The 26,918-nt window shown below is 38.0% G+C and overlaps 1 protein-coding gene across 5 annotated transcripts in view; it reads right to left on the bottom strand.

Moving 5' to 3' along the window:
• LOC119784833 (ras/Rap GTPase-activating protein SynGAP-like) overlaps nucleotides 1-26,918 on the bottom strand; it is an 86,161-nt gene that overhangs the window by 40,914 nt on the left and 18,329 nt on the right. For all 5 annotated transcript variants that reach the window (XM_038287080.1, XM_038287078.1, XM_038287079.1 and 2 more), the window contains 3 exons: nucleotides 12,355-12,443; nucleotides 12,143-12,264; nucleotides 1,055-1,208 (listed from right to left, as the gene is read on the bottom strand). In XM_038287080.1, coding sequence (XP_038143008.1) covers nucleotides 1,055-1,208; nucleotides 12,143-12,264; nucleotides 12,355-12,443 — 365 coding nt within the window. The remainder of the gene's footprint in view (nucleotides 1-1,054; nucleotides 1,209-12,142; nucleotides 12,265-12,354; nucleotides 12,444-26,918) is intronic.

Below are 26,918 nucleotides of genomic sequence, written 5' to 3'. Positions count from 1 at the left end.
ATAAACACTGTGTGTGAAGATATTTATGACCCTAGATAATTATGACTCTAAATAAGTCTCTGACCTGTAGATGTCTACGTAGAGATAACTATAAGAGCTGTTATCTTTATTTTAGGAATACGGGGACTATTTGATGAAGCTTCATATTATTAAAACCATTATTTATTGCAAAATACTGGCCACTGGACCTCTGTTGACCTATGCATCCTTTGAGCAAAGTGCTGCGGCAAAGTTGATGATTCTTTGCAGTTTCCTTACTCAGATAGAAAACTTTGCAATAACTGTCAGAAAAAAACTGAACTCTACTGTATTTTATTGGGATAAGGCAGGACAGCTGTCAGCCCTGTTGCCTTGTAGGTATAACGTCCTGTTTAGCTCTCATTCAGGGCCCTTCCCTAGTAGGGTTTTGTGTGTGGACACTCTTGCTTCATCTCACAAGCCATAAATATGCATAAATTGTCCAGTTTTTCTTTGTTACACCCCTTGAAGGACTAGCAACCTGCAACACCCCAAGACCTACAAGGATTAAAGGAAATAGAGGCAAGAGGAGGAAAAAAGAATCACCAGTGACACCAGTGAAACGTGTACAGGCCATATTCACAGCCCTGCACTAGTGATGCGGAAACACCATTTACTATGTGATGGTTTGCTATAAGACTGCTGTGCATGGAGAGATACACGGGTGGGCTGGTTGATTTTTATTCTCAAGGCTTCTTCACCTATTAGCATTTTTTTTTAAACTGGACACAGATGTGTATTTGTTCAGAATTCCCACCCCTAGTTCCTTTAAGTAGGCAGAGAGGTTGAGAAGTATTTTATGACAATCACATATTAAAGCCTTGTTTCCAACAATAGTTTTGCATTTCTGTTCACCTAAAGCTATAAATCTGATAATCTTTTATATTTTATCAGATTTCTTTAACTAAAAGCTCACTGTATTTCTAGAAGACTCTGGAGAGAAAAAGCAGTGTTGCAGTTCTACTTTAAATAATTTTAGTTAAAGAAAAATAGTCACAGACAGGCAAAAAAGATCAGATTAAACAAATTAACACACCTCAAAGCAGTACTCTTGTCCTAAAATGCTAGAATGGACAGGCTTAATAATGGCATCTTCATCCAGAACTAGATCTAGAGCCTCTGCAGCGCTGCTGGGGGAAAGGAGGGACTCGTGGGAGTGGGATTCTTTGAAGCTTTGCATCAAGCGAGTCCTGGTGAGAGAAGGAGACATCGACTTATATTCAACATTCATATACATGTTTTTACAACATGAGTCACGGCAGCTGAAAATCACTGAGCGCCAGCTTCCGGAAAATATAACTGCGCCTTTATTTTTGTCTGTATATGCTCAACACTAGGATAAATGTGTGTTTCTGAGTGTCACAGTTGTATAAATTGACTTATTCAGGGATACCATTTTAAACTGCTGACATGCACACAATATAATCAGAAAACATCAATGCAATGGCCTGCTGACATAACATTGGTTCAAGAATAGAGATTTTACTTTAAACAGCCACCTACAAAGCCTTGCAAAAGTATTATCAAATCGCATTCTCAAACCTCAATGTAGTTTTTGGGCTTTTATGATAGACCAAAAAAAAAAAACCAAATGAAAATCTGAAAAATGTGATCTGCAGTTGTATTCATCCCCTTTTATACTGATACAGTTGACCCTTGTGTAACCTAATGTCAGTATAAAAGGAAGCTGTACAGTAAGTCCTAAAAGGTGTGGTAGAGAACGTCAATAAAGTCATAATGACTTAATGAAGATTCAGAGCAGGGCAGCTTATAAAACTGTATCTTGATCTTTAAGTATCTGATGGTGCAATGTTCAAACCATAATTTTAACATGGTGAGTCGTTGGGCCACGAAAAGAAATCATTAAAAAGAGAAGAAGCTAAGAGGTCCCTGGTTAAATGAGACAATGTGTTATGGAAAAACTACAAATCATACATACAGCAAAAATGTAAAAGGTGGTGTGCTGTGTCAGTGGCATTAATTGAGCTATATACAGCGCCTGATGTATTGAGCTATATTAATGCTGTTTATTGCACGCCTGCAACTATCATGAGCTGAAACTGTTACTGTCAACTTTAGCAGGACTGCTGATGTCCCTTCAAGAGGTTTTTCTTTAGGTGTAACAATATTTCCTGAAGTGTAGGAATTTCCAGATCTGATATCAATATTTGTACAATATCAGCCAAAAGAAACTAAAACCGGATTATATCGCTTGCATATAAATACTCATAGAAACACTCCGTTACTATTTAAGGCTTATGGAAATCATTGGGTTTTAACTCATTGGTCAGTTGTTTTCATGACTGTTCTTGACTATTATTCTTTTTTGAAAGATGTCACTGATCAAGCCTTGTCTAACATCACACTGGGCAAAATAAGTATTAAAAATATGTTTGGTTTATGGCAATATTATATCTGGTCAATGTTAGTATTGGCCAATACTTTAAGCTGCAATATCTATATTGTATCAGCAGTGGAAAAAGTTGCCATGGTTATTGGAACACAGTTGCTGCCTTCCAGATATTTATGCTGATTCGCATATGCATTACAGGCAAGCGCAGTGCTGTTAAAAATGCAGTTTTTATGTGTCAGTGTTCTGAAATTTCTCTCTACTGCCATCTTTTAGTATGAAAGCTAAGTAAAGGTGCATCAAGCACCCAAATTGTGAGGAAATAGAGCAAGCTACGGAGAATAAAAACTTTTTAGTGATTCACAAATAAATTATGTAATCCTAGCAGTAATTGAGATCAGTACTTGCAAACAATGATAGTTCAAAAATAAAATGCTGCTGTTCACTATACTAAGTATTTCAATATCAAACTACTAAAATTCTGACAACCAAAACAGCGAAATAAATAAATGTGTCATGTGATTTGGTGGACAATGCAGGTCTAGAAAGTAAAAAGTCTGTGCAGTTTTTTCTTTGGCTCCACTACATAAATTTGGAGTAATCATCTGGTTAATCAAACAGGATGAAATAAAGTAGGTGGGGTTTTTACACTCTGAACCTGGATTAAATTAAATGTACCAGAAACCAAACAATGGTCTTAAACTGTAGTTTTTGTTGTCTGTCCTTGGTAAGTTAGAGTCAGAAGACTTTTATGTACTTGGTTTTTATAATTGCTCTATTTCCTCAGCAGGATGGTGGACTTTCCAAACATCATATAAAAGCTCTGGAACAACAACAGAGTTATAAAAAAAAAACTCTACTTCAGACAGGATATGGCACCACTGCAGTTTACTCTGATGAGTAAGAGGCGTCCTGAGGTAGGCCTACACAATAACAGGCAGAATAAGTTATTGTTGCAGCTGAGGCATAGTGTTAGAAAATAGCCGAAAGTGGATGCTAGTGTGTTGATGTTCGGAAATAACAAATCTAGCAAAAGCAATGTTTGTATTGAGTGATCTTTGTCAGCTAATAGTTAGCGCTCATAAAGGTTGAAAAAAATACACTACTGAAATGATAGGTGGGGGAAAGAATTACAGGGGGACTTGTGGAGTTGTGACAGATATAAAGCTGACGTCGCAACTTTCTGAGAGGAAATGAAAATAAAGAAATATGCAAGTTATAAGAAAGAGAATGTTAGGTTACAATTAGTCTAGTTCATTCTTGGTACAATTTCATAATACATGAAGGCATCACGTTCCTCTGTTCAAGAATTAAACCTAATTGTAAAACCAATGTGAAAATCATACAGTTATATTAAACCAAAGCTAAAAACTATTACTAAAACTGTTACTATTGTTTCATTGGAAAGTAAACATAGGCAAGTTTACCAAGCCGAAAGTAAGCTGCTGGAGGGACTGGTGCACTTAAACAAAAAAAAAGGTTAGAAGAAAATGTTATTTTGCAAATATAAAAAAAAAATAATCTTAAGATGAGCCAGAAAGCTAAAGGTTTTATGGAAACTGTTCTCTCTAGTTTATTACACAGGGGCCTATGGAAAATAGAGTCAATATACTAATGTAGTCCCCAAAAACTTTCTCATTAGAGTGGAAAATCTGTGTGTGAGCAGCCCACTAACCTAACTCACTTCTTAAACCAGTTCTGTTAGGAACTGGGCCACAACTCAATCGCAGTGTAGTTGTAATCTCCATTAAGAAGCCAGGTGGGTGGAGGGGCCAAGAGGAAGGCATCGAGACTGGGCATGACATAGGGCTTGATCTGGGACACACAGAGGGTTGGGTGAATCCACATGGGGCGGAGTAGTTAGAGTTTGACACCCACTAGGTTCAAGATCTTAAAGATGGGAAACGGGTCAAGGACACAGGGTGGCAAAGGTTCTCCACCTGAAGCTGAATTTGGTGGACAGCCAGACCTTCTGGTTGACCTGATAATCAGGGAAAGGAATCCGATGATGATTAGCATTTCTGACTTGGACTCCAAACACCTCGATGATGGCTCTTCTTGCCTTCCGTCAAACTTGTTGGCAACTCATTGTGGCAGCATGGGCAGATGGAACAATGGCCTGTCTCTCCTGGACTAAACCTAAACAATGTAAAAGGGTGAGAGACCAGTGGTGCAAGAAGGCAGCAAATGAATGGCATGCTCCACCCAAGGGAGGTGGTTAGATGACTTAGAAGGATCAGAGGAACATTGGATCCGGAGTTTGGTCTGAATTATAATCCTCTCAGTTTGGCCATCAGGCTGGGGGTGAAATCCACAGTAAAGGCTGAAGGAAACTACTGTACCAGCAAATAACAGAACTCCCTACAGAATCAGTGTATAAATTGGGTCCACTATCCAAAACAATGGTGGAATCCCATGAAGACGAAACACCTCCTTAGCAGAGATCTCCCCATCTCTTTGGTACAGGGGAGCTTCTTCGAGGGAATGAAGTAAACCGTTTTTTAAGAATCTGTTGTAGCTGTCCATTAGAAGACAGCAAATCTGTGACGAAATCCGTAAAGAGAGATTCATGTGCTCTGATATGAGATGATATGAGACAAGACTATTGGCACATGTAATGGGTCCATTTTAGGTCAGATTATTTCTGTAATGAGCAAGAATTAGGTCCCAGTAATTAACCAGAAACAAATAACTTGTAACAAATGTAATAAATTCAACAAAGCCAGCAGGAACAAAATCAACAGTGGGAACAGGAATATTTGAGTAAGAGAGATCAGGTTAGTGGCTGGACTGGATCTAACAGAAATAAACTCCATAACCTACTCAGAATCCAGGTGAAACAAGGAGAGAGTGTGCTTTGGTTCTACAACAGCGCTCTGAAAAGCACTTGGTTCAGTAAAGACACCACTGCTAGAGGCAGTGGGACAATCAGGAACTCTGAGGCAGATTCTCTGTCTTGACAACATAACTCATTGGTCATGGGACAGAAACAGAGTCAAAGCCGAGAGGTTAGAATCCAATGGAGGTATCTGAGGGGAAGGAGAGAATCAGTAGTCAGATAGCAAAAAACAGGTTGATTCTGACGAGGGTGAGTTAAAGGCATAGACTCCATGAGGCAAAAGCAATGTCAGAATCAGGCATTGAATGGAAACAAACCAGTTTATAAGCTGTTATAGTCCCTTAGACAGAGTTCAAACTGCAACTATGTCTACACAAACTCCACAGTTGTGCAGAGGATGTTTAGGCCCCTTGTTGTAGAAGAGGAGACACCTTTTGTTGAAACTTGATGATGAAATCTTTCTGGTGCAAAAAATATAGATATCCTGGGGCGGATGCCACCGAAGAATTGGTCTGGAATTTAATAATTTCCCAAGGAGGAAGAGGTTTAACTTGATGAAGAAGGGTTAACCAAGCTGAAGCACATTGAAAAAATAAACCTTATTGCTGAGACAGGATGGGAATGTTATCCTCTGCCATTGACAGAGTGCCTGCACTTCAGTCTCCACTGCAGCATTTCAGGGTCAGGTGAATCAAATTGAGACAGAATAAGAAGCGGTAAATTGATTTGCTGGCACACAGAGATATGAGTTCAGTAGCAACAAAACAATTATTAGGCTAGTCAGTGTTGGGAAATTAGATTCCGCTTCACCAAGTTTTTGATAAGAGGAGGTTTTTCTCCACTGTCATGTGTGGGGTTTTTGGGGTTTTTTTTTTCTGAGAGACAGAAGAACAAAATTTCAGTTACACTATTCCAAAAGGCAGGATGACTGACTATATAAACAATTAATACTGATGCAGCAATGTGGTGTGTTGATGATCACTGAATAATCATGACTACAGCACAATAAAAAAAAACACAGATAAAACTAACCAACTTGGCTGCTGAGGAGGAGCAGCTGCGTTGAAAAGCTTGGGTGTGCAGTTGGATACTGAAGGTTTAAAGCAAAGTCAACTTAACACGACTGAGTGAATTAAGCGTGTGTGGGCAGGACTCAAAGCGAGCTGTGCAGGCAGCTGTCTGAGGCAGCGGTGAGCTCTGACTTAAAACCCAACATCCTTCAGCCTTCGCTCACAGGCTCCATCCTCCAGCCCCCACACAAGCAAGTTAATTTAGATTTTTTTATATATATTTATTTTAATTTTTGATTTTTTTACACATAAAGAACTGCATTTTACAAAGAAAAATGTTTTTCCACATCCTTCACTAAATGGCACTTTCCTCATTTTCACATGTCGGACATCCACAGCAGCCCCAAATATGTCTGTAAAGCAAACCCCGCTGTGATGGGAAAATGTGCCGTCAGCACTACATTTTTTACTCCCTCTTGAAATCTTTTTGTGTATTTCCCATATGGGCTTCGTGACTGGATTGTGTGAAGTCTGCATAAAATTTCAGAGGCAGGGATGTGACCCCACAACTTTCTAAAAACAAAACAAGGCAAGAAAGCTGTCATGAGACGATCCGAAGCTGTGAGATGCTGCATCCTGACAAGGTTTGGAGAAAAAAGGGACTCAAATGAATATATATGTTCTTAAGCAAAAATTTAAAATAATTCGTTCAGAATTATTTGACTTTCAGTTTGTGTTTTATTCACTAAATCAAAATTATAAAATAAAATCAAAATCAAAATATCACAATTTAATGATTTAAAATGTTCTTTATTCCCTCAGTTTGTTCAGTTGTTTGCAATAAACAACTTTTAATGATTTAGAGATATTTTATACAAACTTAACAAAAACCTTGCTATTAATATATACCCATCTGTCAATGTTATGCACAAGGGCACACATTTTTAGACCCGGTTTGGCCTCAGGCATACCTTTTGTGACCAATCAAAGGTTTTACTGCTTACATAAGGTGTTCTTGAGCCTAGACTGTGGAAGATAATGTTTCATTGCACGCTTGACATACAGCAAAGTCTGCTGCAGTGTATGGTGTAGCAGAAGAGCAGGTGAACCATACACAGAGGTAATTAATCCTTAATGCACCCATTTGGTAAAATTCTCTAATTTTAGACTATCCTTGTTTCTTTCTCTGTCAATTTCTAGTCTGCTTACCTTGTATAAAGGTCACTAACATAAAAAATAAATTAAAAAAATAAACAAGCCGATACATTGCAAAGGTAACAGAGCTATGCAAAAAGTTTGTTGAAAATTGAGAAATAGGCCTCAAATGCTCCAAAGGGATTCAATTCAAAAGATTCAAGAGATTAATTATAAATTCGAAAACACTAAATTGATCCCAAAGGGAAATGTTTATGTACTCATTAGGGTTTTTTTTGCAAACAGTTTCTCTAGATGTTGACGTTTAGTTGTATGCAGTATTTCTTAAATTCTGTGAAATGGTTAATTTTAGGTATAGCTTCTATAAAATACTAATTCAAAATTACTTTACTAATCTTAAAGGAAAATTTTATGTTGTAAATTATAGTTCAGTGTGTTTTCAAAGTAGATAGATGTAGGAAGCCTTCTGTAGCAGTCTGTCTTGTATTTGGAGAATCCACGCTGTTGTTGTTTAACAGTCTTCTATAGAAAGTGCTCATGGATGTTGGTATTGTTCCTAATTTTATGAAGAATTCTTCTTTGCGCAAATATCTCCAGAGGTTCAAGAGGATTTTTTTGTAGAACAGAGCCAGTTTTCTCTATCACACTGGAAAAAATCCATATCTAGATAAGTCATTTTTTTCCTAAAATAAGTGCATTTGTTCTTGGATTGAGGAGGTAAAAGAGACACTTTGCCAATGGAACAAGACAATTTACATTTAAAATAAGAAACACAATTGCATTGTCTTAGTGCATTTTATCTAAATATTTTATTTTAAGAGTAAAAATACTCATTCCATTGGGAAACTATTTCCTTTACCTATTAAAATTAAGGGTAAATTAAGGAGTTAATAGTGTCATGCCGTGACTCAACATCTTGTGACAGGTTTAAAAAAATGGAAAAGAACCCGCCATTAACCCTCTCTTTGCAGCCACCGCTGGTCTGGAAAATCTACTTTAGCTTAGTGCTGTTTGGAAACATGCAGTAGACCGCATGGTACTTTGCATCCTCACTGTTCAAAGCAGTACATCTATTACTCCCTTATCATTTCTTTGAAAAAGAAGCTTGTGTAAACTTGGAGTCTGCATTAATTGTCTGCAGATTCCATTCGGGAAGCCGTTTGCTTCCCCTATCTCTGCTGTAACCACATGTGTTGTCCGGACATAGTGGGGGAAGGTATTGTCACTTTGAGATGATGGCACTTTTGGAGCTAAAAGTGCCATTATCATCCCACAACATTAACCTCATTACTGTGTTTATTTTATTATATGTTGCTGGTTTGGTTGATTATTATTCAATGCTGAAATTAAGCTGAAGCTTGATTAATTATTTACTGTAATTGTCTAAAAACCACTGCTGTCCATAGTGAACTATTCACCACTTTCTGGTTGTGTTTGTTTATTATTTTATTAGTTTAGTGTTAATAGTGTTGAGCAGTATTGTTGTTTGTCATAGGGAATTATTTTTATTTAAGAAATCATTGCATGAATTAAGTGTAGTTGTCAGTGGGGCTTTTCGTAAGTGATTTCCTGTCTCTAAAAGCTAATGCTGAACCATTATTTTGGGTAAACAGCATATTTTAGAGATATTCCTTGTAGTCTGGTTTATGATTAATAACTATGAGTTGCAGGAATATATTATGATGTTTACTCATGGATAATTCAAATCCAGATCCACAACTGCTTTATATAAATTTGTAAGTAAAAAAAGCTAATAATTGTTCATTGATAATCAAAAATATTAATTATAATCTTCACAGCCTGGTAGCCATCAATTACAATTATTCAAAATATCTATTTATTGTGGATTATTAGAAGAGTACATTTTCATAATTGTGATTTCTCTTATATTATTGATCATTTTTCAAATAAAATCCGGTTAATTGCAAAACAACAGCAGTGCTCCTATTTCATCTTAAATCTACAATCATCTCCCGTCTTTTGTTCATTTTCAGGATCAAATAAGTGTTTCCAAATCATACCATAAAGCAGCTCACTAGCTCCCTGTACTCAGCTTTTTGTCCATCTCTGATGCATCAAAAGACTGCAAAGACAGAAGAGTATTTATGCAGATGACAGGACTCTGTCTTGATGTTAGAGGTGTACAGAGTAAAAATAATGGTGACAGTACCATCCTCTGTGATGCTCCTGTGCTTCTGGCTCCCTGATTTGAAAGTTGACCTTTCAGTCTCCCAAACTGTGGTCAGAAGTGACGATAATCTTATTATCCCTGTTCCAAAGAAGCCAAGGTCCACAGTACTTAATGACTTTAGGCCAGGTTCCCTGACCTCTGTGATTATGAAGTCCTTTGAGTGTCTTGTGCTTTCACACTTGAAAGAGATCACTGACCCACTCCTGGACCCCCTACAGTTAGCCTACAGAGCCAACAGGTCTGCAAACTATGCTGTTAATTTGGCCCTTCACTACATCCTCCTGCACCTGGATTCGGCAGGTACTGTACCTACGCCAGGATCCTTTTTGTGGATTTCAGCTCTGCCTTCAATACAATCATCCCGGCTCTGCTTCAGGAGAAGCTCTCCGTGCTGATTCCAACTCCACAACGATAAGCAAACAGCAGAGGTCTTAATTGCTGCTTGTTTTGTTGCTCAGTTGGACCAACAGGAGTTGGGACCTTAATTATGATGTGTGGGCAACAGGTCTATAGTCATTGACAACTGTTTTCTTTGGTACCAAAACAAGGCAGGAGGTCTTCCTCATCCCTGGTACTGTCTCCTGCGTCTGGCTAAGGTTGAAGAGGTGCTGTAGACTGTCATAGAGCTGCTCTGCACAGGCCTTCAGGGCTGAAACCATCAGGACCTAGTGACTTAATATAATTCAGAGTCTCCAGTTGCCTTTCCATTGCAAATGCAACCATTTACATCTGGATGCATACTGTAGTAAGGAAGGCAAAGGAACAGCGGCCACCCAACCCAGTGCGCCAGAAAGAAAAGCTATCAACAACTGTCCCCAGAAACCCTGATCTAGGCAGGTGGTCCACAATAAAGCAGTAAAAACAAGTAAAACATTCAAGGAATCAGTTTTTGCACAACAAGAAATATATACCTACTGACCCCAAAACCTGGCCACCATTAGTTACCTACAACTCTTCAAATACACAAAAGAAGTATTAGGATTTATCTCTGTAGATCCATGATTTAAAATTAGAAATTTTCAGGTGTTATGAAGGGAGAAGGAGGAAATAAGATTAAGTTGAAAGATTTACCGTCTTATTGTCAGAGATGGGTAGTAATGGGGTCAGGCACCGAAACCCAAAAGTCAGTTTTATGATTTCAATTCTCTAAGAATTTTTTAGATTTTTAATTTTGTATTCCTACTTTTGATGCCCTGTCTGTTGAGAAGAAGAAGAAGCTGCGGAATACCCAGAAAAAATAGATTGCAGGAGTCTATATGCAACTCTGTGTTTTTTTTTCAGCATTTAAAAAAGTGTCTTAATGTTAGTCAGCTACATGGAACACTTGCAATAAGATTAAATTATGCAAAAGACAGCACACGGCCAACATGATTAAAGACCGACAAGTTCGGGAGGAAAGCCTCGTCTTTGACCCGCTGTATCGGTGTTGTGTGAAGGTAGGCTTCCAAGGCATTTTTAATTGGGGCATTTGGAACTAGAAATGTTATTCTGCCCCAATTTGTACAGTATTTGTTTTTTGTTTTTTTTGATACCTACAAAAAACTGAATTTGCATATAGCTCTGTCAGATTATCTAATTTTCGAATTAATCTAATTCTGCTGCTTGTTTTCCTTCCTCTGACACTGATTATCTGCAGTGGGTGGCTGGAAGAAAGATTTAACAAGTAAAAGGAAGTTCTGAGAGAAAACATTGCATCCTCTGTGAGAAAGCTGTAAGATCTATAGAGATTTAAACAGGACAAGGTTCCCAAGCATTTTTCAAAGTCCACCATGGATTGGCTTCAGGGAAATATTGTTAAGGTAACATAGTAGCCTGTCTAGCACTATTTCAGAGTAGTGCAGTAGAACATTAATAAACATTGGCTGCTACCATCATCTGTTGAAACTTTGGTCAGTTGTCTCTTCACAATACCTAACTGTATCCAGATCCAACTCAAAAAGTTTTAAACATGTTTGGTTGTCCTTAACTGAGGTTGGATAGCCTCAGTACCACTAACACACTTGTAGAATTCAGTCCTCATCTTGAAGCATCATCTCACTGATGCTAGGATTTTATGCCCACTGCCGACTGACAGCTACAACAAACTAAAGCAGGTCTTTCTTTACTGGGAACAAGGCAAAATGTATCCTCAACAACTGATAGTAAAACTGTCAACAGATTCTTGCAACAAAACTGTGGCTCTCTCTAGTGCCTCCAGAGTTCCCTTCCTGGTCTGCATTAGTTTGCAAAATAATGATAAAATACTATGCATCCTACGGATGATCTACTGATCTACTTTCTTATCGGCTTGCTCAATCACAGGGAATCAAATAGAATACACTTCAGTTTGTGTTTGTAATCTTTAGAAGAGTAAAAACTTCCAAGAGTCACAGAAGATTTTGAAACAGCATCAAGCACATGCCTTAAACCTGACTTAAAATCAGGCCTTTGGGCTTTGGGGTGAACTAGGAAGGCTTTAGGGCCTCCTTCCGACCGGGAGGTTCCAAGAATACTGAATTCTCCCTGAACATTTTGAAATATGAACACAGAGCAAACATTTGATATTATCAGCATTTTAGGCTTTTTATTCCATAACTTACCGCTCTTGGTCAGCACTACGAAACCGGGGCAGAATCATCTGTTTGAAGCTGCTGGTTCTGTCCAGTTTCGGCTGACTTTTTGCCCTCTTGATGGAACCCTTCAGCCTTCGATTGAGAAAACTCTGTAGATTAAACAACAAAAACAAACATCCCATGAACATGAAAAAATTCTGTGAAATAAAGCTTCTCCTTTTGGGTTTTATTGTACTCACCGGCTGCCTGAAGGGTTGAGGTGTCGTGTTAGGAGGGGTCTCCATACTCGATTGTCTCACAGAGGCAAAACTTGCCCTGCGGGATTGGTCTACAAGAGGGTATGATAAAAAGGAAGAAAGAAAAATAATATTAATGCACTTTCTAACAAATCTGGATTATGTTTTAAAGGATCTTAACATGAAAATAATAAATAATTTATTAACACAGGAAGATCCTGTAAGAGGACATCATATATTTGATCAGGCAGTAATATGGTGGCAGGATTCATGATTCATTATTATGGTCAGTAATACATTTATACATTTGGGTTTTGTCTTGTTTTGTTTAATCTATGATCAGTTTGAGGACATTTAGGTGTTAATAATTATTATTTGAAAGTTATTACTGAATGGTTTTAGAACAGTCATATTAATTAACATGACTGGGTCAGTGTTCAATCATTTTGAATGACATTGTACTCAACAAAGCACCTATTTATACACTCTGAAATACAGGCATACATTTTGCAAATTATGTTTTGTTTTTTCAAAGGGGAAAAGCTTTTCAAAAGAACTACACCCAATGAGAACAAGCAATGGCAAGAAGTTGTGACAAACCGTATTTTTTAGAGAAGCTGAGATGTGCTTGATGATTCCAAAAAAGTAAAAAAAAAAATTAAAAGAATGGACAAAGGACATTCTTTTGAGGACCAGAATGTTCACATTTTGGACAAAGAAGACAGGTGGTTTGAGAGGGGTGTGAAGGAATCCATCTATGTTAAGAAAGAAAAACTAACCTTAAACAGAGGGTGTGGATTTAGGTTTCAGCTTTTAAAAACCTACAATGCAGCAATAGAGTTGATTTCTTACTACCATAAGCTTACTACTGTATATGTCCAGGTCATTACTACGTCTAAAGCATTTTTTCCAAAGTTACTGTCAGTGCTCTTGTTTAAACAAAATTTAGAAAATGGACATTCATCAGAGAGTTCCAAGGTAAAAAAAATCCCTGATGACCAAAAAGAATACCAAGACCTGTCTCACATTTGCCCCCACAAAACTTTTTAATATTGAATTGTATAGAATGCTTCATGTTGCCAACTATGAGAATTTTGGAAAAAGGATATCAAATTCACTGTCAAACAAGTGTAATGATTTGGGACTAGTGTACAGCTTTAGGGTTCGGGCGGACTCATGAGTAGAATTATGTAGACATAAATTCTGCTCTCTGCCAGAAGATCCTGATCTAATGCAGGCAAGCAAGTCTGAATGTAAATGCCTGCAAATAACAGCTGAAAAAAAAAGAAAACAGCAACCATAAAGGAAAGTCTTCACCAAGTCAAGTCTAAATTTAGTTAGAATGCTTTGCCATCTTAACAGTGATGTAAAAGGGGATTTCACTGCCAACTATCACTAACAATTGACAGCAACTGTAGCAGCTAGAAGTGGAACAACCAGTGATGAATGTATTTTTAAATTATTGCTTTTATTATATGAAAAAATAATTGAAAAAAAATATTTTAAAATAGTTTTTTTTCCCCCAGATTTAGACCAATACAACTTAGAATGAAAAGTTTGATTGCACTTTTGCCTTTTAAACTTAAAGCCTTTTGCATTTTGATTATCCAAGAAAATGCACATTCTTTATCTAAACAATTCGCCTTTGAAGGCCTTTAAAACGCCCCTTTTGAAATAGATCAACTCCGATATAATAATAGATCGTGATTTGTCCTGACATTACCCCGACATAACAAGTGAGGTATCCTAGCCTGTGCAATAACAAATACAGGTTCAGTTCGAGCCTAAAAAAGTCTGAATGCAGGATCAAGTGTGGTATTGAAATGTTAAAGAAAGAAGATCAGGAAAGGAGAAAAAGAAATGCATGAGACAGCTTCTATGCAGTTTCTGAAACTGCATTTTAATGCAGGTAAGATAAAAAAAATGTTATCTGTTAAAAGCTTTTCAAGGTAAACATAGTGAATTGAGGCTGCAGCATTAGATGGAGATAATTGTCTGCTGCCTACTGTTTTTTTTTTGTATTTTAAAGTCTTTCCAGGTCGATGCAGTGTTCCCACTCCTGCTAAAAGTGTTTGTTGACAGTCTGGCAGTGACCTATAGCTCTGTGTAGGTTGGATGGGTGCATGTCTCCTGGCTGCTGTGTATAAAAAAATACAGCTTTGAGCTTTTATTTATGGGAATACTAATTATTAATTAGGCTTTATCTTAATGTAACCGGGTGGTCTATTGGGTGTAAATTCCCACCCGTTTTGGGTCCTTGAACACATCACAGCTCCGTTTCTTTACCTTCACGTCTGCTTTACAGAATTGACAGGCTCATTAGCGTATATAGGCACCAGGTGTGCAAGCAAGCTATGAGAGTCGGCTTAGTTTGGTGTGCAGTAGATTCTTTTGAGCGTTGGGAGCCGTGCTGCTACACAAAATTTGGATCTTGGTATTCGCGCTGCTGGAAAAGTTTTCATGGAAGCGTCTGCATATATCCCTGTCTGAGGCTGATGAAGGTACATTGTTTTCTTTTATTTCTGTATTTCCTGTATAATGGTCCGCAGACACTTTATTGTTTTTTTTGGTTGTTACAGATTGCTGCTGTTGCTTATTATGCTCTCACCATTGAGACCCCTTTTCTTGTTATGCTCTTGGTAAAAGGTTTTCTCTGGAGTTAGAGTTGTAGCACGGGCACTACAGAACCAGAACGACCATTTATTTCTTTTATAAATAAGCTGATTGGGCGCAGCTCTATAGGACGCAACGTGAGATTCGTGTTCTTCTAAATTAATATAATCTTTTTTGATCTTGTGTGCTACTAACGTGGTTTGCAGTGTTTTTCTAGAGTCTGAGATTGCTTCTTCTGTCACGGGTTCTTGTGCCTTATTGGATTTTAAAATAGAATAATAAAGTTGTCTTCCAATTGTAAAGTAATCCATAAATAAAATATATAATTTGTATACTAAATCTGTTTCCCCCTTTTAAGCCAGACTTACCTAGGTTGGTGATTCTCTGAATTCGGTGCACTTTGTGTCCCCAAAGGTTTACCTCAAAGATTTTCATATAAGGTAAACAATAAAGAGAATTTAAAAAGAACAAATGGAAAGATCCGCGTGTCTCTGCTTTATAACACACATCTATATCCTAAAATTTAAATTTTTAAAGATTTTATGGGCTGCAGAAGATCAGAGGTAAGTGAGATGAGCATGTCCCCTCGCACCTAAAGTACTTTTTCACTGAATGTAAAACAAATAAAATAGCTAGAATAATCAAATTTTTTTCTGCTAAAATTATTATTTGCATGTTTACTCAAAGCTGAATAAAAGAAATATGAGAAAAATAAACAAATTATTGACAAAATAGCACTATTTGATCATGTCCCTCAGTTTTTGTTCAACCCCGTAACGGCATACCAATGTTCCCTTTTTTAAAATATTGGTTCAGTCCAACTTCAACCACACACAGGAAGTGACATCCCTCAACTCTTTTCCCTCTCAAACTGTGAAGAGAGGTAAGTGTAAAGCTTACTTTCTCACCTAAATTTAATCGTTTTTATCAATAAATTTGCATCGTCAACCTCAACCTTTCAACACTGTTACATGTATAAATGATATTTAATATTGTTTGGGAAAAATAAAACAATTATCTTTAAAAAATACTTGAATTTCTTGTTTTCCACATGCCATAAGCTACACCATACTGCTAGCTAATGTGGACTTATAACTACTTTTGGCTTTAATCTTCAACCCTGTAACATTCAACCCCATAACAAAAAACACCGTTACGGGGTTGAATTATTGTTACGGGGTTGAAGCTTTTTCTGTTGTTAAGCAAGTTAGTCCCTTTTCTCTAAATGTTATTTCATACATTATTTTCAGATATCTGATGGCTAAATCAAATGCAGAGAGGCAAAGAGAATACAGGGTGAGAAGAAATGCAGATTCACAAAGAAGAGAAGAATACCTCAGGAAAGAGCGTGAGCGATGGAAAAAAGATAGAGAAGCAAAGAAATCAATCAGTGACCTGAGTAAGAGAGCTTGAAGACGAAAGCAGAGGGAGTGGTGGAAAGCTAAGGAGCGACAGAAAAGGAAGGCTGAGATTGAAAATGTGGGGTCTGCCTTTCTAACCCCTCCACATACTCATGAATGTGATATTCAAGACAAAGTCCAAGCCAGACCAGGGTCCTCACGGTGAGGGAAATATAGTTTGAAGTATAGTTGACTTTAATGATGATAGTTTTAGAAACACTACTTTTTACTCTGCTTTATACATGACTAATATGTTTGTTGTAGTAGTTCCTAAGAAATGAACATTTGTAACATGGAAGCTATGGTTTATTGCTTTTAGAACACACGCACACCCCCCCACACACATATATATGTATGTATATATACACACTCACCGGCCACTTTATTAGGTACACCTGTCCAACTGCTCGTTAACACTTAATTTCTAAGCAGCCAATCACATGGCGGCAACTCAGTGCATTTAGGCATGTAGACATGGTCAAGACAATCTCCTGCAGTTCAAACCGAGCATCAGTATGGGGAAGAAAGGTGATTTGAGTAACTTTGAACGTGGCATGATTGTTGGTGCCAGAAGGGCTGGTCTGAGTATTTCAGAAACTGCTGATCTACTGGGATTTTCACGCACCACCATCTCTAGGGTTTACAGAGAATGGTCCGAAAAAGAAAAAACATCCAGTGAGCGGCAGTTCTGTGGGCGGAAATGCCTTGTTGATGCCAGAGGTCAGAGGAGAATGGCCTGACTGGTTCGAGCTGATAGAAGGGCAACAGTGACTCAAATAACCACCCATTACAACCAAGGTGGGCAGAAGAGCATCTCTGAACGCACAGTACGTCGAACTTTGAGGCAGATGGGCTACAGCAGCAGAAGACCACACCGGGTGCCACTCCTTTCAGCTAAGAACAGGAAACTGAGGCTACAATTTGCACAAGCTCATTGAAATTGGACAATAGAAGATCGGAAAAATGTTGCCTGGTCTGATGAGTCTCGATTTCTGCTGCGACATTCGGATGGTAGGGTCAGAATTTGGCGTCTACAACATGAAAGCATGGATCCATCCTGCCTTGTATCAACGGTTCAGGCTGGTGGTGGTGGTGTCATGGTGTGGGGAATATTTTCTTGGCACTCTTTGGGCCCCTTGGTACCAATTGAGCATTGTTGCAACGCCACAGCCTACCTGAGTATTGTTGCTGACCATGTCCGTCCCTTTATGACCACAATGTACCCAACTTCTGATGGCTACTTTCAGCAGGATAATGCGCCATGTCATAAAGCTGGAATCATCTCAGACTGGTTTCTTGAGCATGACAATGAGTTCACTGTACTCAAATGGCCTCCACAGTCACCAGATCTCAATCCAATAGAGCATCTTTGGAATGTGGTGGAACGGGAGATTCGCATCATGAATGTGCAGCCGACAAATCTGCGGCAACTGTGTGATGCCATCATGTCAATATGGACCAAACGCCCTGAGGAATGCTTCCAGCACCTTGTTGAATCTATGCCACCAAGAATTGAGGCAGTTCTGAAGGCAAAAGGGGGTCCAACCCGTTACTAGCATGGGGTACCTAATAAAGTGGCCGGTGAGTGTATATAGTAAGCCTTGTGGTCAGTCATTGCACCATAATTGCTATGTCTCTAGTCATGTAACTACTAATATGCAGAACTAATCATTTCTTTTCCATTTATTTTATGGTTTCATTTTAGTCATTCAGCAGGCAAGAAAGCATCCAGAAAAGCAAGAGATAAACTGTGCAAAGAAATAGAAGAACTAAAAAGGAAACTCAAACATCAGAAGAAGCTCAAAGAAAAATATAAAAAAAGACTCCAGCGAGCAACTAAGAATAAAGATTCTCCAAGATCCAAAGTTTGTCAGTTGCTGAAAAACTGTACTGTGAACAGCAAGGTGAGGAAAACTTTACTGCACCATGAAGCCATAATTTGTGACATCAGGAGGAAGTACAAGAATGCCAAATATGAAAAAGGAAAAAAAAAAAGTTGCAGAGGTGGTTGTTGGGAAGATAGTCAAGAAATACAGGCTGCAGAGTTGGTCTGAGAAAATACTGGGCTTTTCAAGGAAGCGTAGGACCTTGTGTGAAAATAAAGACCTGAGCATTGTTAAACGGATTTCAGAGAGAGATTTTGCTTACAGCATTCAGCCTATACTGTTCATCTAAATAATTTTTAGAGTATTCAATATTACATCCAAAATGTTTCTTTTCTTGTTTGTTTTAATGCATTAAATTAAATTTAAATTTGATTAAATGTTTTGTGATTCTTTCAACCCTGTTACAGTGTGAGCCACCCTGTTACAATGTGTTCAACCCTGTTACTTGATACATTTCCAGACTTTTTGTGATAATAATAAAAAATTTGAGATAAATGCTAGCTGAACTGTCTGTAAAGTTTAGAGGACAAAAGAGAAAATATATGAAAACTTAATGTGATGTTTACATTAAAGTATATTTTTGTGATTAATGAAGACTGTAGGTATATAAAGAGGCCATATCATACCTGACAGTCACAAATGATTATTTACAATGAAAAAAATCTACTTACAATTACTTATTTTATATAAGGGACAAGTGATTACTAAGGCACTGGAAGAATTAGTTTGAATATGTTTTGGGATTGTACCCACACAGAAACTCAATTGTCCCGTTACAGGGTTGAATTTAAAACAACATATGTGACAAAAAAATTGAGAATAATCTTTGGGATTGCATGCCTAAGGTGGGAAAACATATTTTCTCAGAGGTTAAAATAGTCCTAAATCAGACACCATGATCAAAAGCAACATTTTTTGTGACATTTTTTTCAGTAATCACAAGATCAAAAGTGCACCGAATTCAGAGAATCACCCAGGTACATTTAATTGGGAGACCCTAGGCTACTTGATGATACTTTTAGTGTTCTACTAGTTGGTTTAGGGCCACGTCCTCGGTCACAATCCGGGTAATTCCCCCGTGTTACATTAATAAAATGAATAAGAATACACAGATGCAGCCTACTCAAACACACACACAAAAAAAGAAACAGTCTAGAGGTGCTTCACTACAAAAACATTTTTAACAACTGGTTTTGGAAAACTTTATGAATCTCCGTGAAAAATTAAGCAAAAAAGAAACCTGACGGCAGAATGACATCGGAAGTGGGGCCCACACTCCTCGATGACTCATCTTGATACCTCTAGCTTTGGTCTGTCTTCAGGCTTGGACTACTCAGTAACATGGTGATGGATCTATAGGAAAGTATGAGCAACTATCCTCAGGGAATCTCAGCAGATGCCTTCTGACAACGAAAGATTACGTCAAACAGATACCAGAATTAGTAGTGTGCAAGATTTGTTCACTTACAGCCTTCCTAATTTTTCTTCTCCATGTTCTTTAAATAATGTTTGATGAGAAATTTAGTTTGAGGAGAAAACCGTAGGACACTGGGCATTCTTTACACTTCACAAATATCTAAGGGACGATCATAGCAACCTAAACTGATTGCAATAAGGTGCTACTTTTTTCTGCCATGCATAATACAATTTGGGACATTTATTCTATATATTTGTTCCCTATAATTAGACTAGAATTAGACAACTTTTACTGTCATTTTGTATGTACACAAAGTGTATGCGGAATGAAAGTTCATTTTCTACAGCTTTCAGAACATTTCCATTCCATAAAATGCAGCAGTGATCAAATGTAAACAGTTTGGGAGAAAAAACATGGTGCAAAACATTATTGATATGGAAGAGCATTTAATATATATGGTGTAAATATGCAGTATTTTTGGTTTGGCGTTATCATTGTGATGAAGAGTCTGTGATATGAATTTAAGTTTTTTTCAACAGTTCAGCTGTCTGATGGCGGCGGGGAAGAAACTGTTGCAGAATGTGCTGGTCCTGCAGCGGATGTTGCAAAGCCTCTTCCCAGAGGGCAGCAGGGAGAACAGTCCATGGGGATGTGAGGGGTCATTGATGATATTACGGGGACCTGCAGTGCTGGTATGAAATGAGAAGAGGAGCCCCGATGATCCTCTGTGCTGTTCTCACTACTCTTCCTACTTCCTTCCAGTCTAGGGCGCTGCAGCCTCCACACCACACAGTGAGACAGCTGGTCAGAACGCTCTCTATGGTGCTTCTGAAGAACGTGGTGAGGATGGGTGGGGGCAGGTGGGCTCTCCTCATACTTCGCAGGAAGTACACGCATTTCTGTCCCCTTTTGACCAGTGAGGTTGTCTGTGATTTGCATCACCAGGAATCTGGTGCTGCTCACCACCATTATCTGAACTGTTCTACTCTGGCCTTAATTCTAATAATTAATTCATTCTAATATCGCATCTGTTGTATGCCATGCATAAAAAGAACAGTTTTGCTCTTTTTAGTTAAATTAGAATAAAGGAACAAGTCTGATTTAATGTGACATTGCCCCCTAATCTAAGAACAATACGTAGGTGACTTCAGACTGTGTATTTCTTTTAAATAAGCAGAATTGTTAAAGGAATAACCTGAACAATGAGAAAGATACACGCTGGGAAAATATTAAAAAATTGTATAAATAACATTGATCCACCAGACAGCAAATACTGGCAGTAAAAGGTTAGTTAAAAACTAAAAAGATCGCTCTTTCCATAAATGTTGCATCTTCATATTAAAATGTATGAAACTTTCTGTCAAATCCACGCAGAGAAAACATGCAACCACACAAACGCTGCTCTGTGTCTTTATACCTGCAAATCTTAGTGTTTATGCATTTATCCAAAGCAGCTTACAAACTAGACACAATTTTACAGTTATCATGAATATAACAATAAGTTCTCCAGAGGGAAATCACTTGTCATAATCAGTGGTGAGAGCAAAGAGAGAGAGGGGGGGGGAAGTGCAGAAAGAATAGTACAGGGGTACAGAGGTAGAATAGAATAGAATTCAACTTTATTGTCATTCCACTGTCACAAGTACAGAGAAATGAAATAAATTCTCTGCATTTAACCCATCCCCTTGGGGAGCAGTGGGCTGCCATTGTGCGGCGCCCGGGGATCAGTGTGGGGTTAAGGGTCTTGCTCAGAGACCCAGAGTTCTTCAGTCTTCAGTTTCCTGAAGATAGAAAGGAACGCTGGTGTTCTTGTAGCACTTGGAAGGTCATTCCACCATCTTGGAACAACCCATGAAAACAGTCTGGATTGTCTTCAGCGTGGTGTAGGTGCTGCTAGATGACAATCCATTGCTAACCGGAGTGACCGAGTTGTGACATAAGCCTTTTTGAAGAGGGTTCAAGTAGACGGAAGTCTTACCCTTAAGCACTTTGAAGGCTAGCATCAGGGACTTGAATTTGATGCAGGCAGCCAGGGGTAACCAGTTCAATGAACAGAGAGGCAACGTGAGACTTTTTGGGCTGATTGAAGACCAGACGTGCCGACGTATTCTGAATCAATTGTAACAGTTTTACCGTACAGGCTGGAAGAGCAGTGAGGAGTGCATTACAATAGTCAAGGTTGGAGATAACCATAGACTGCATAGACATAGACGGGTAGCATGTTGGGTTAGGTATGTTTCTTATGTGTAGTAGTGTGAAGCAACAAGATCGAGAAACAGTGGTAACATGATCATAACATCCAGGTCTCTTGCTGCTTTTGATGGAGTCAGAGACGAGGATCCAGTTATGATGTGAATATTGTGGTTTATGGCTGGTTTGGCTGGGGAAAAAATCTGTTTGTTATTCTGGAAACTGTGCTTACTAACATTTCCAAAACGTGTTTTGATGCAACCAGACAACTATGTCAGAAGAAGTTTTTATAAAGTGCTATGATTACCTTAAAAGATAGGTAATTTATATTAATTAGATGAATTTCATTTTTATAAAGTCAAGAGAAAACACTAAACTTCAGTTAGTAAAATGCAGGTTAATTCGATCCAATTCTGTCTTTTTTACAGGACAGCTTGCAGCACTGGTTGAGGTTTCACAGATTATTAAACTGCTCTACAACCAAAATGTTCTTAGGCTTAAAGTCACACACTGATGGGTGAACTTTCTCCTCCAGGATGTTCTAGTAGAAAGTGTCATTTCATCAGTTATCCAGACCCTGAAGCAGGAAAGTTGGCCCAAACTAACTCACTACTACCATTTTTTTTAACGTAGGCATGATAGGGATTTTCTGTTGGATTTTTTTCTGAAATACCTTTTTTTTATGATTTACACCAAATGTAGCATTGCTTGATAAAAAAGGTGTTATGTATAGTGAGAAAGAATTTTTCTAATTTTTGCAGTTTTGCAGCTGGGCTATTGTGCTTATGTAACTACAGACCAGTCTGTTATATATTTTTTTATCCAGAAGTATTTGTAATGTTGTTACTCAATCCAAGCTTCTATTTTTGTCTGTGAGTGATCTGTTGGGTTGGGTCTTTTTTAGAAATGCCCATTACCCAGAGGAGCTGTTTTATCCGTTTTTTTTAAAGAGAATCAAGACACCCTGTCATCCTATGATTTTGATTTCCTAGCTCTCAGTGCCTGTAAGTAGGCTACTTTCCAGGTTCTATTCTGAATCACAGCTAATTGTTTGGTACCCATGGAAACAACTCCAAGGGCTTCTATTTGAAGTGTAAAAGAAATAGGCACGAAAAAACTGCATAGCAAGGATGATAAAAAAAAAACGGCAAGATTCACACTGCAAAGAGTTTCATTTCTTTATGTTAAAAAAGATTTCAGACAAATCAGCAGGCCATGAGGGGCAATCCCCCTCAGCTGGAGGAAAGACTTCAGATATTTATGACTCAAACTGGATCGAATCATAACACAGAGAATCAATTGAATGACCTTGCAGAACATTTTTTCACATACATCTACCCACTCCTGAAAACAGCCCTTTGCGATTAGGAGGGATTTCGGTAAACGTGACATGTTAGAACACATGGATGTGTTCAGTTGGGTCATTGTGAATGTAAATTGCTCTCAAGACGGAGCGTGTGGGTGGCAACAGCCTCTAGCTAACTGATACAGGGAAAGAAAGACGGAGAGAGAAAGACTAAGAGTGGGTGTTAGAGAAACATAGTCAACCTTTATCATATCTATTAATAAATGTTGAAACACTTTGACACTTTTGAAACTAAAATAGTGCATTAAAAATATAATTTCCAAATTTTCTAACAGATCGCATAAGAGCTATCAATACTGTATGAGGTGAAAAAATATAATTGTAATGTGATATAATTAAGGTCAGAATTTAATTGGATTTAATTGTGCCTATATGATCTGTATTGGATGAAAGGAACTAATCTGATTTAAGTTTGGACCAAAATGGATTTTGCAGTGTCTTGCCAAAGTTTTAATTTCCTCTAAGCCGATGAATATATTAAAACCAATGCAACCAAATGAGGCCCAGCATATACAGGTCAGTTAGGGAGAGCATGGATCAGCCTAAAAGAGAAAAAAGCCTGCAGTAGCTTTGAAAAAGTTGCAAAGAGCCCCAGCTCCAGTAAGCACATCTTTCAGTAGTAACTATTACCTGTGCAATCCACAAACATATCAATTGTTGAGGAGTTACAGGGAGAAAAGCTACTGCTGAAAGAAAGTAATAAGAAGTGTTGCTTGTACTTTGTTGCAACAAACCACTAAGGGAATGCAGCAGATATGTGGAAGACGGCGGTCTGGTCAGATGAGAATTTCTGAGCTCATTTGCAAAATGCTAGGTGTGAAACAAATCTAGCTTTGGACTTTACACTGAACAAACCATCCCTCGGGATGACACACAGTGTGGCAACCACAGGGTTTGGAGATGCTTTTCCTCAGTAAGGCAAGGATGTCAGAATTAAAGTAAAGATGGATGGCACTAAATACAATGCAAACCTGAGACTGTGCACAATGCGTAAGAGTCCTCCTGTCAAAGTACAGACCTAAAAGCGAGTAAGAATTAACATGTAGGCTTTGAAAATTGATGTTATGAGACCTTCTCAATCAGTTCAAACTAATGCTGAGTTTTTTGCAAAGACGTGTCAGAAAAAGCTTGCCCCTAAAAACAAAAAGCTGCCATTTACTCCTGCTTTGAAAGCACCGCCTGAAGATGCTTAGATTACTTATTTCAACTGCTTAAAGGCTGAAAAACTCAACAGCTAAGTTGTAGTCTGCTTTACTCTATCTGTGCATCTGAACATACCATTATCACCCCATAAGAATTTTTGTACTCCATCTGTGTAGGTTTTTTTTTTTCCTACACCTGATCCTCTGTTTTGAATTGCCATGTCATGAGATCTGTAAAGTGTTATTCTTTCTTATGTAAATGTGAGGAATTGCACCTGGTGTTAAAGTGGCCTGAGATTACATTTTTTTGTCATTTCGAGCTATATATATATATATATATATATATATATATATATATATATATATATAGAAGCTGGGGAAAAAAATTATATATAATTTTTATAGTCATTACACTGTCACAAATACAGAGCAACAATATGAATCCTCTGCATTTAACTCATCCCTAGAGTGGCAGTCTGTGGGAGTGGGGCTTGAACTCTGAATTCCAAGCTCTATGACCTAACACTATGCCACTATTCCCCTAACAAATGCCATGCAGAAAGACCTCGGGCCGGGAATCAAACCCCAAACCTTCTCGCTGTAGGGCAGCATAGTGATCAGCATCAACCCTTACAGACAACCAAGGCTCAAAGTCATTTGAGAATTATCAACAAACCAAAAAAAAATTTTTTTTACGCACTATTAAGGAATTAAATCTGTTCACTGGAGACTATTTGAGAGAATATGGCTCACCAGAGACTTTTTTTAGGAATAGACTTATAAGTTAAATGTTCAACAAAAATCAATCAGTGAAAGGGGTTAAATCATGAACTATAATGCTTTAAACTGGCTACACAAGAAAATATCGTCCACTTCTGTTGCAGGACCAACACAAGCGCCATATATGCTAAGTTCTGAATTTAAATCTGTTGTAGTTACTGTAGAGGTGGCAACAGACATTTAAACTTCAATTTAAATAAAGGATTTGTAATTCCTTATTAGGATACCTTAAAATTAAATGATCCTAACAGGCTCATTAGTGATGCATTCAAAGAGACATTAAACAACTTTTTCAAAAAATACTCCGAAATTAGTTTTCAATGTCAGAATTTATTACACAAGCCTAAAAACTTTTAAACATTGTAAAATAAATAAACAAATCCTCATGCAGTCACAAAACTGTTCAGTTCCAAAAGATTTTACTTTAAATAATTTGATACTTGAACGCTATTCAGTCACAACAGCTTTATGCACTAAATAAATGATGTTATGAAATACGTATGTGCCTGTATTAAAACATATTAGTTTAGTAGTCAGTGCTTTATCACATGAAGAAACTGTGAAGCTGTTTCATTAATCTACACTGAAGTTGCTACATCTGAACATGCAAGTCGCTCTTCATAAATAGGTATTCCAAAAAAACTGACATGTATAGAAAAGATAAATTTAACCTTTGGTTATTATCAAAAGAGACAAGCTAGGTTTTAAACCACAAAGTAGCTGAGGTTCTCAGTTTTGCAGATTCTCTAGATAACATCAAGTCCAAAAATCAATGAGTTTCTGCACATACAGGTGCTGGTCATAAAATTAGAATATCATGAAAAAGTAGATTGATTTCAGTAATTCCATTTAAAAAGTGAAACTTGTATATTATATTCATACATTACATACAAACTCATATATTTCAGATGTTTATTTTGTTTAATTTTGATGATTACAAATGACAACAAATGAAAATCTCAAATTCATCATATCAGAAAATTAGAATATTGTGAAAAGGTTCAAAATTGATGGCCCCTGGTGCCACACTCTAATCAGCTAATTAACTCAAACCACCTGCAAAAGCCTTTAAATGGTCTTTCAGTCTAGTTCTATAGGCTACACAATCATGGGGAAGACTGCTGACTTGACAGTTGTCCAAAAGACGACCATCGACACCTTGCACAAGGAGGGCAAGACACAAAAGGTCATCGCTAAAGAGGCTGGCTGTTCACAGAGCTCAGTGTCCAAGCACATTAATAGAGAGGCGAAGGGAAGGAAAAGATGTGGTCGAAAAAAGTGTACAAGCAAGAGAGATAACCGCACCCTGGAGAGGATTGTGAAACAAAACCCATTCAAAAATGTGGGGGAGATTCACAAAGAGTGGACTGCAGCTGGAGTGAGTGCTTCAAGAACCACCACACACAGACGTATGAAAGACATGGGTTTCTGCTGTCGCATTCCTTGTGTCAAGCCACTCTTGAACCACGGACAGCGTCAGAAGCGTCTTGCCTGGGCTAAAGAGAAACAGGACTGGACTGCTGGTGAGTGGTCCAAAGTCATGTTCTCTGATGAAAGTAAATTTTGCATTTCCTTTGGAAATCAAGGTCCCAGAGTCTGGAGGAAAAGAAGAGAGGCACTTCATCCACGTTGCTTGAAGTCCAGTGTAAAGTTTCCACAGTCAGTGATGGTTTGGGGTGCCATGTCATCTGCTGGTGTTGGTCCATTGTGTTTTCTGAGGTCCAGGGTCAACGCAGCCACATACCAGGAAGTTTTAGAGCACTTCATGCTTCC

This window comes from Cyprinodon tularosa, unplaced genomic scaffold (assembly GCF_016077235.1).
Source record: "Cyprinodon tularosa strain WSP-4 unplaced genomic scaffold, ASM1607723v1 ctg234, whole genome shotgun sequence".
Taxonomy (NCBI): Eukaryota; Metazoa; Chordata; class Actinopteri; order Cyprinodontiformes; family Cyprinodontidae; genus Cyprinodon; species Cyprinodon tularosa.
This window is presented reverse-complemented; position numbering and strand designations above follow the sequence as displayed.